Source organism: Montipora foliosa, chromosome 12, assembly GCF_036669935.1.
Source record: "Montipora foliosa isolate CH-2021 chromosome 12, ASM3666993v2, whole genome shotgun sequence".
Lineage (NCBI taxonomy): Eukaryota > Metazoa > Cnidaria > Anthozoa > Scleractinia > Acroporidae > Montipora > Montipora foliosa.
In genome coordinates this window covers 12,709,656-12,719,655 of record NC_090880.1, presented here as the reverse complement: position 1 = coordinate 12,719,655, position 10,000 = coordinate 12,709,656, and the positions used below count along the sequence as shown (strand labels likewise).

At 40.2% G+C, this 10,000-nt stretch overlaps 1 protein-coding gene across 3 annotated transcripts in view; it reads right to left on the bottom strand.

Annotated features, from left to right (window-relative positions):
• The window catches only part of LOC137980416 (uncharacterized), a 66,726-nt gene that overhangs the window by 7,649 nt on the left and 49,077 nt on the right, over nucleotides 1–10,000 (bottom strand). For 2 of the 3 annotated variants that reach the window (XM_068827854.1, XM_068827853.1), the window contains exons 4-8: nucleotides 7,654–7,699; nucleotides 7,113–7,212; nucleotides 6,661–6,694; nucleotides 4,536–4,575; nucleotides 4,107–4,275 (exon numbers count right to left, since the gene is read on the bottom strand). The exons of the other annotated variant lie outside the window; for it this stretch is intronic. In XM_068827854.1, the coding sequence (XP_068683955.1) occupies nucleotides 4,199–4,275; nucleotides 4,536–4,575; nucleotides 6,661–6,694; nucleotides 7,113–7,212; nucleotides 7,654–7,699 (297 nt within the window). In that variant the 3' untranslated portion in view covers nucleotides 4,107–4,198. Of the gene's footprint in view, nucleotides 1–4,106; nucleotides 4,276–4,535; nucleotides 4,576–6,660; nucleotides 6,695–7,112; nucleotides 7,213–7,653; nucleotides 7,700–10,000 lie in introns of those variants that run through there. 3 annotated transcript variants of the gene reach the window in all.

The window sequence follows — 10,000 nt, the reverse complement described above, 5'->3', positions numbered from 1 at the left end:
TACATACTAATTAAACAGACTTTCAGCACGTTCCAATTACATTGGGTGCGGTTCTTGAGTAGGCAGTAAAACTACAGAACAAAACGTTGATAAAGCAACGTTTTTCCATGTCTGCAGAAGCTTTCAAAATTAAACGGGAGGTGGTCTGTTATTTGGTCACGTGACATATTTCAAGTAAAACAAAAATCGGTAGTTATCTGTTAAGTGGGGATGAAACCTGTCACCAAGTTTTTTCCAAACTGTGTGAATCATTTTCAAGATTGACCACCCCCTCACTTTATGACTACGGATTAGATGACGCAGTCCTTAATATAACTTTATTGGCTAATTTACGTCACGTGGTGCAAACTCACAGGACAGTCATCAAGCAAAAACCCCCCTTTGCGCGGATATTTGCCTTGTGAAATGCTGTAGCGATCATTTCCGTTGAAAAGGAACAAAGCCGGTGGAAAAAAGGCAAAGAGTTTTAAAACTCGTTTCTCAGGAGTCTAGTGATAGTGACATTAAAAAGCTGGTCGCAAATGCCGTTCCGGAAAGTACACAATTTAGAGATTTAATCCTGCCCAAACTCAAACTGAGTCATTTTATAGAGTAGAGAATTTAATACACTGTGTTCCTAACTATAAAATAAACCAGCCATTCAAAGAAGAGAAAAGTTTTAGCCGCACTTGAACACACCGACATCAAGACTCTGCACATTCTGTCTTTCATGGTTGAATTAAATTTCTTTTTCAGTAAGTAAGATTCTCGGCCAAATATTCATCTCTCAGCCGCGAACGTTATCAGCCGACATACCAGCCGCCTGAAGGGGTTTATTTACTAACTATAGCTACTCTATAAATCCGAGGGTAAATAATGATACTTTCTTACTTACGTCACTTTGGTGTTTCTTTTGTCTGCAGACAGTACAAATAATTTCCACTGCCTTGAACGGCAACGTACCATTTGAGTAATTTGAACATATTCTTCTTGTAGCAAGAGCAGAGATTTTCTGCCTTTGAGAACACTCATAGCAATGAAGAGCTTTCAAAACAGTGGAGCCATATTGTACTCCTTTAACCAAACCGCGCCAGGCCGCGTGCAGCCAATTCGCTCTCCAGCCGAACTGTACCTATCCTTATCATCATATGCCTTTCTGGCAATCGCAAATGTGATTGGAAATGGTCTTGTCATTGGAGCATATGTTTCAGACAAGTGGCTACAAAGGACGATCAGGCACACCTTTATCATCGGATTGGCGATTGCAGACTTTTTCATAGGAGTAGTTCCCTTACCAATTTGGATGTACATCACATACTCTGATTACCATGATTTTCCATTAAATTGGACTCTCTATCAGGTCTACATAACAGCTGATATCTTTATCGGTAGCACTTCCATTCTTCAACTCACAGGTATCAGTGTTGAGAGAAGTTACGCCGTCATCACACCAGTCAAGCACCGCTTACTCAACAGAAGAAATATCTATATCGCTGCGGCTGTTTCTTGGTTGTTTTCAGCTGGACTGGCGTCTATTCAGCCTCTCCAGTATGGGACTCAGTGGCAGAAGAGATACACGGTTTCCCTAGCAATAGTCTGCTTTTTCATTCCCACAACAGTGATAACTACTGCATACCTCAGCATTTTTATCGCTATCAAGACCAAAAAAGCTACGACGAGGTATAGGAAAAGCAGAAACACCTTGGCGAAAGAGGTTGGCGTCTTTACAAATTAATGAATAAATGTACCATGAAATATGATCCTATTTAGTTAAAAATGTGCTCCAAGAAGAGGAATATTCCACGGCGTGGAAGGGAAGGCGGACTCAAGAGCATGTAATCTTGTAGGAAAATGTCAAATCAAGTTTGCAAAGGGTGGATTGCACATCATTGCTCTAGATTCCCTGGCCCACAAAATAGAGTCTCGGTTTCAACGCGTAGAATCTGGAATTTATTTTTCGTCAAAAAACGAAAAAGCAGATTTCTAAACATAATGGACTGCATCAAGTATGAAATCTAGAACATTTAACCTAGGGTTTAACTCAAAAAAAGCTAATGAACTTGTTTCCTCTTCTGAGTTGTAGGTTCGATTGTCTTTCACAGTAGCAATAATTACGCTGGTGTTTGTCATAACATGGCTACCCTTATTTAGTCTCACCATGCTTGCTACTTTCAACCCTGGAATTCTCCCTTCTTCACCGAACTCAGAGCGTGTGTTGAGCTTTGTCAAATGGATGCACTACTGCTCCAGTGCGCTAAATCCATTTTTGTACGCATACCGACATAAGGAACTTCAGAGGACTATGCTGCTGCTTTTGCAGAGGCTCTTTGTGAGGAGGAACCAAGGCGTTGATCGTGAGGAGGTCCGATCGTTTCGATCGGGAAGGACGAGTTTCATTAATGTTCGGAAGCTTAGCAGTACTTCACACAGAAGCACAAAGAGCTCAGAGATGCAGAGCACCGCTGAGTCATGTTCAAGAGCCATTTCATCGGGGATGAGAGTTGAAATCTCAGGGAAAGAAAAGAAGACGAAAAAGAAAACTAGCGCCAGCAGCGTTTAAAACAGAAATCAGCTGAGAAACGCCCACTTGCAGTGGCTCCACTCTTACAAGGTTTACTCACTGCTACCATTGCTTTTACAAGAAAACGTTTCCCGGACAAATATTGCCCAGCCTTTGACAGATATGGCCTCATAACTTATTTGGTAGAACATGCACCGATATTGAGGGGCTCATTGGTTCCAATCCCTTTGAACCCCTGAATTCTTCAATCTACCTTAATAACAACTGTTTAATTTAGCGCATTAGATCATATCCCACATGTATTTTGCGCTATATAAGTAATAAATTATTATTAATTTGTCTCTGTAAAGTGCGAAGATAATTCTTTTTGGCGAAAACTGTTAAAGATTCAGATGATAACGGTTATGGGACTGAGTTAGTTGTTTCACATAACGTCCTTGAACAAAGAAACAGCAGCCATGTTTGTTTTTTGTTTGTGAATTAAACTCTATCCTTATATGAAGTTTTTTTGTTTTTGTTTTGGTGAAAAAAAGAACCCACGTAAGAAAAAGACAGCATAAGTTAATGCAATGAAAACTGAAAGGCTCAGTGCGGTGGTGTTTAAGAGCACGATGATGTTAAAGTATAACTGTTTTATTTTGCAATGAACTTCGAAAAAGTGTAATTTTTCCTTTAGACACTTTATCCAAAAGATGATCTTTTATAGCTATAGTGTCTAAAGGACCAATTGCGCTATATTGATAGAACGTGAGCGTTCTATGTCGTTTCAACTGAGAATGTATGGACCTCACCAACAACTAACATATTCAATAATGTAAATGTGGACAGTCATATCTTTTGGACTCCTTTCAGCCTATAAAATCATCACCGGACAGTCGTTTCTTCATAAATCATCGAAAGCGACTGTCTGGGTTCAGTGGGACGAGTTTTGATCGTTAAAAGAGCTCTCAGAGGATTTTGTAGCACACATTCACCCATTCGCTATGTGGTGTTGCTCAAGATCCTCCTATGTGGGTCCAGCTCGATGTGATGCTAACCATCTCAGAGTATGGTCTTACCAACGAAGATATTATCATGCGGACAGTATGCTTGAATGTCTTTCACGTTTTTTTAACAATTTGACGAAGTTCATGCCGCTGATACGCTGTTCGACTCGCAATCGGCCTTCTATCTTTCTTTCCGCTCTATTTTTGTTTCAATTCACTTTTTTTATTATTTTGAAGGAGTATGAGCCAGTACTTGAGATCGAGAAACGAGAGATCTTACTTGGCCACTTGCCTTCAGTTGATGGTTAACTGAGTGGGTGTGACCATTTTGTAAGAAGAATACATAACCCCTGTCATCATCAAGTCGCCGACAATTTCATCTCAGTATTACTTTTTTCAGGAATATTTGAGAGAAAAATATAAAAATATTGTTTTTACACAAAACACAGACAAGCACAAATGAAAATCGAAACTTTTGGACCACGATTTTAGGGACTGATGTATTTTCGCTGTTTTCTTATTTTATTGTTTTTATCATTTCATTCCCTCAGCTCTTTGTTTTACCATAGCCATGATTTTCATCGATTCTCACATCGAGCGGATAAGCGATTTGCTTCCGTTTGTCTATGTTTTAATAAAGCTGTGCTGTTAAAACTACAAATATGGCATTAAAAACAGGACAATACAAAACAAAGATCTTTGTATTCTTGCTTTAGCCAGGAACACGCCCAGCAACAATGCCACTTTCAATGCCACATTCATTTGTTCCTCGGCGAATGTAGAAATTTCCTGTTATAGAGATAAGAAAATACATAAGATAAAAACGCTCATTGTCCTACACACGTGAGAAAATTGCTTGGGACAAAATATGTCCCCTGGCGACAACTTCTGGCAGCCAACTAGGATTGAAATTCCGCCTGAGATGACTTACCAGGTAAAAAAAGGAACGGAAAAAACAGACAAAAAACAACAAAAAAAAACAACGACAAAAAAGAAACACAACAATATCGACAATATCGTTTTAAAACATGCCAAACATATCCACTCACCATTCATACCCCAGGTAGTTCCCCAAGAATTGGCACAGATCTACGAAAACGAGGAGAGGTGACATAAAAAACTTAGGGAACTTCGGAGAAACATGCCTGCAAGCCGGGCGTGATTGAGATGGCCCCAGGTTTACTAACGCGCGGCATACATTAGATGTCGTTTTTATAATCAATATTGATAAATACTCAGATGAGAAAAGTACGAAAGGAAAATCAAGAACAAAGGAGCAGCTTTGCAGCACGAAATGCATTGCAAAGCTGAAAGCGAAAGTTGGTTCCAAAGTAGAATGACCAGTTTACAACTTACGAGGATGTCCTCATAGCCCAAATTAAACAGTTATGGGGTATTTACATGAGACCAACATGAGACCGGTACGAACTCAGGCCGGTCTGAGAGTTTCTCGTCTCGGTCCAGCAACCGACACTAAGTCAGACCGGTCTGAGTTGATTGTGAAGCCAGTCTAATGTAAACGCATAAAAAGAAATGTATGGCGGCCGATGCGATCTCATGCCGGTCTAAGTTCGTCCTGGTCTCACGTAAATACCCCCTTAATCGCGAGAGCCATTATTTTATATAATTGAACGAAATGCAGAACTAAGCCTTCGACCCATTTCAAGAATACAGTTACCAGACTGATGATATTACAGTGGATGGATTGTCCTAAAGCTAAGCGCATTTCCCTTGAACAGGTTGCGAGTCATAGCATCAAAGAGAGTAGTATACCTGCCTTACATAGCTCTTAGCCAATCAAAAAGCTTGAGTGGGTACCACTTGACACGAATGAACCAATCAGAGCACGATCCAGCTCATTAAGCGTCCGCCATGTTGTTTTGCGGGAAGCGGTCCATATTAAAGAGCGAAAAACCTTAAATAACAATGACCACAACCAGGTTTTCTTAGCCCGCGAGACTAAGCACCCCCAGCAAACCATTGTTTTAACGAAAACCGCTGGTCAGCAACCTGGTTCTGGTCATTGCAGTGAAGTGTGTCCAAGACGTCTTTCAAAGGAGAGATAAAGGGGGGTTGGCGAATGCGAAATCGCACTGATTTCAGAGTAAAAAAAATGTTGCTGGGACACCGCTTTGCTTGGATAATTGCATAATAAGACAGTTGATAAGTAATGTTCTCGACAATTTATATAATTATTTGTAAGGATTAAGAAGTAAAAGTTGAACTACGCATTGTCCAGATTGTACAGTAGTTTTCAGCTTGGATCTTTTGATTTTGTAAACTTTTCCGTCTTCCGTTGGCAGGGGTTTTTCGTTGCTGTGCTTTATGTTCCACTGACTGAACATCCAGCACCTTGAGCACGTTACGTTATTGTTCGCTGGTAATAGAGGTATTTTATGGTAGTCAACGATACCAATCCAGCCGCCTTTTTGCACAATTTTACAAACAGCAAACCTTCTCTTAGAAGAATTATTCCTAGTCTCGTGCTACTGCCTAACCAATCCCACCGGTACTAACGGGACTGTTTATAGAACCCCCATACGTTCCCACTTGTAACAATAGGGTTTGTCAGTGACCTTTCAAATTACGTGATTTTGGGCTGATTTTCGGCTCGCGTGACATTTACAGTGCACTTCCAGGACTATGCCCTTTTATGGATTCCTGCTGCTCATTCGCATGGACCGCTTCCCGCCCAAAACAACATAGCCGACGCTTAATGAGATGAATCGTGCTCTCATTGGTCTATTCGTGTCACGTGGTACCAATCAAAGCCTTCTGATTGGCTAAAAGCTGTATACGCCGGGTATACTAATGGCCAGGCCGGATACCTTTGAGTGGAATTTTTCATTTATCTCAAAAAGCAAAATTGTTATGGCTGTACGAAGACCAGTTTCCAAGAGCATTTTGATATGGAGTTTGTACGATGAAAAAACGTCCAGTAGGCGGGCATGCACCCGTGATGCGCAAGACTTTTTCCCCAATTTGGAGAAAAGATGTTTTTGGATGGGATATTGCGCTGTGTAAGATACAAATCTGCTCCAAACTAGAAATCTGACCACTCCTTTTCACCATTTTGTTAAACGTTCTCACGATGGAACGACACGTGCTACGCCGGAAAAGCCACACGAATAACACTTGCAACATCTAGAGATTATCAAATATGACAAGGCTTACCCAGTAATCAATGCCTTCCGAGGACGTTCCCCAGCTGAATACGAAAAAGAAAAGGATAAGAAATAAATACTATTAGCGAACACTTCATATGCTTGTATTAGGTTATTCTTGACGTTAGGAAGGCCTGTTAATGAGTTTCAATATAATTAGCGTTGTGCAAAATTAGCCGCGTCTTTTTTGCGGCCACTTTCTCCTTCCCTTCCGGGCATAAAGTTGCCTTCGCAGGAGATGCTCACACGCGAGGATCACGCTTACGGCGTTTCGCACCTTCCGAAAAGGGAAGAAAAGGACTATTTTGCGGTCTATATCCCACGAAAAAAAAGTAATTTTTATCTAATACCAACTCGATAGCGCATTGATAGCGAATTCTTTGCCTAAAGGTCCTTTGCATCATTTTCATTCTCGGAATACTTGAAATTTACATGATAAATTTCTCAAAATGATGAACGAACCCCAGCATTTTGATGGCATGCAGGCTCACTGTTCCTCCACTAACATGGATGTAGACACCTTCACGATATACCATGAAGTCTTCATAAACTGTGAAAACCGCTAAAGCAAAAACAATTAAAATGATTAGTTACCATGGTCACCACGGTTATGGACCCTAATTGGCCTCAATCACACGGCGGCCATGTTGAGTCCCGAGGGATTGAAAACTTCTTTTGTTTTGCCCCGCCGAAGCTAGATCCCAAACATTTCAACTCGAGCCTCGGGGTACGAATCTATGCCGAACAAATAAGCCCCATTCTCGACCGACAACCCAAACAAGCCACTTGATTATTATTTTGCTTCCGTTGTTGGTCTCAAACGCGAATAAACAAGAAAAAAAAGAAATATGTTGATGAACCTGAACGACAGAAATAGCTAACATACTTTGTTTCTTGATTTCGTTTGCTTTTTAATATTTTTTAGAGAATCATATTTCTTGATCTTATGAAATACAACAGGGAATCCGATGTTATTCCTGGGAGTCGGGAGACAATAAGGTACCTTCAACCGGGCCATAAGACATGATTTCAATCTGAATTGCTTCGACCTGTGAAAAGAATGTAAAAAATTGGACTCTTAATAATGTTCAAGTAACGATTTGCCCAAGTAGGATGTATTTCAATGGCAGCCATTTTAAAAATAATAACAGGGCCAGAATGGATCCGCAAAAATCAGTCTGGACGCTACTTGACATATACGTAACAAAAACCTACCAAAAATAGAGCGAAAAAGGCTTTGAAGAAAAATCCTGGACGAAAAAAAAAACTCTGATGGGATTAAGTTAAAATTCAATGAAGAAAATGATATATGAAATGGATCATATATTGAACTGCGGATATGAAATCAAATGCGAAACTATGATCCTCGCAGTTGTGAAAAATTCAGGACTTCAACAGGTTTTGAACCCGTGACCCCGCAATGCCGGTGCGACTCTCTAACTGAGCTATGAAGCTCATTTGAACCCACACATAACCAGCTCCCAACATCAATGGCTTCATAGCTCCGTTGGTTAGAGCGTCGCACCGGCATCGCGAGGTCACCAGTTCAAACCCGATTGAAGTCCTGAAATTTCAGGCTTCTCTACGCAATTGCTAAAACTGCGCTCATAACTGCGGGGAACATAGCTTCACTTGATTAAAGTTCATTGACCATGCCGTTTCTTCATTTAAGCATGATTGATTTTGACTATTAAAGCACTGTTATGAAATCTAATATCAAACTCTTGGGTGACACTATGTTATTGTTGTTGTTAACAATTAATATATTGTGAAAATTATTGATGTCTCTACACCAGAAGTACTTGGACAAAACTGTTTCGTTGTTCACGGTCCTTTAACACCATCGGTTTCAAACACAGGCTTATCACAGTTCCATTTTATTCAGTAGCATACGTGACGAGGAGTGCGTTCGAAATCTAAGAAATATGTATTTCCTCATAAGTAATAATTACAAAGCAGAAACAAGGTCTTAAATATCAAATGTATAGTTACCCGGTGGCTTCTCGATCTGCTTCCGCTTACAACGAAAATGTTCACAATCTAACGAGCTACTGTGACGTAAGCCATTATAAGTTTAGAATCTTCATATTACAGTGATTAAGTCATTAGCGTTAGTCTCGAACGACACACTCCCCCGCTCGAAGAAAAAAATTTTTTTTTTTTTTTTTTTTTCACAGATTTTGAGTTAATGATCAGAGTCAACAATCGATTAGTTTGATTTGTCTCTATTGTCCTCTTCTGGCAGTAATACTATAAGACGGTGGAAAGCTCGTTCAACAGTGACATAACCTCTTCCATCGTATTTAGTCACAGGTTCACCTGGCCTGGGATTCTTGTACTGTACCTCTACTTTACGAACCTTTCCGTCTTTCCCTGGATAAATTTTTGACACTCTACCGAGTTTCCACCGTCCCCTGATTTGGTTTGAGTCTTGCATCAAGACGATGTCTCCAACAATCATATTGCGTTGTGCAGTGTGCCATTTTTGTCTAATAATAAGGCTGGGGAAGTAATCTCTTGTCCATTTTTTCCAAAAGCTGTTAATGATGCCTTGAATGAATGCAAATCGATGTTGTGGGTTGGATGTAAATTTGAAAGGTCCACTTGGCACTCTGGCAGTTGATCTTCCTAGTAAAAGGTCGTTGGGACATAAATATGTTCCATCATCGGGTGATGTTGGATGTCTGCCAATGGGTCTCTCATTAATCAAATTTGCGATCTCAAATAAAACTGTCTGTAGCTCTGAAAAGGTCAGAATGCTTTCATGGATGGCTGCGGCAATAGCTCTTTTAACTGATTTTACAAGAGCCTCAGAAACTCCGTTTTGCCAGGGAGCATCAGCTGTTGTGAATTCCCACTGGAAACCTTCTATGTTTCCGAATGCTTTTAATTCTTCCCAGTCCCATCCTTTGGTAACACTTTTCAGTTCTTTATTAGCTTCAACAAGCTGATATCCGTTATCGGAGTAAAGTTTGAATGGATAACCTCTTAATGAAACAAATCTTCTCAACACCATTAAAAACTTTTCAGTGCTGTAATCCGCTGTAAGATCTAGATACACGGCTCGTGTTCCTAAGCAGTTGAAGATAACTCCGTACGCTTTTCCTGTCGTTCGTTTTCTTACTTCATCTTTAATCTTGAAGGGACCAAACAAGTCAATAGCTGTGCAATGCCAGGCTGGAGAGGGCTTGAGTCTCTCCTCTGGAAGTTCTCCCATTACTTGCTCACTTAGTTTTTTATCAAGCTTTCTGCATATGATACAGTTGTATTTGATTGATTTCGTCATCTTAAGTAGCTTTGTAATCCAGAATTTGGAGCGAATTTTACTGGCAGTTGTTAATACTCCGTAA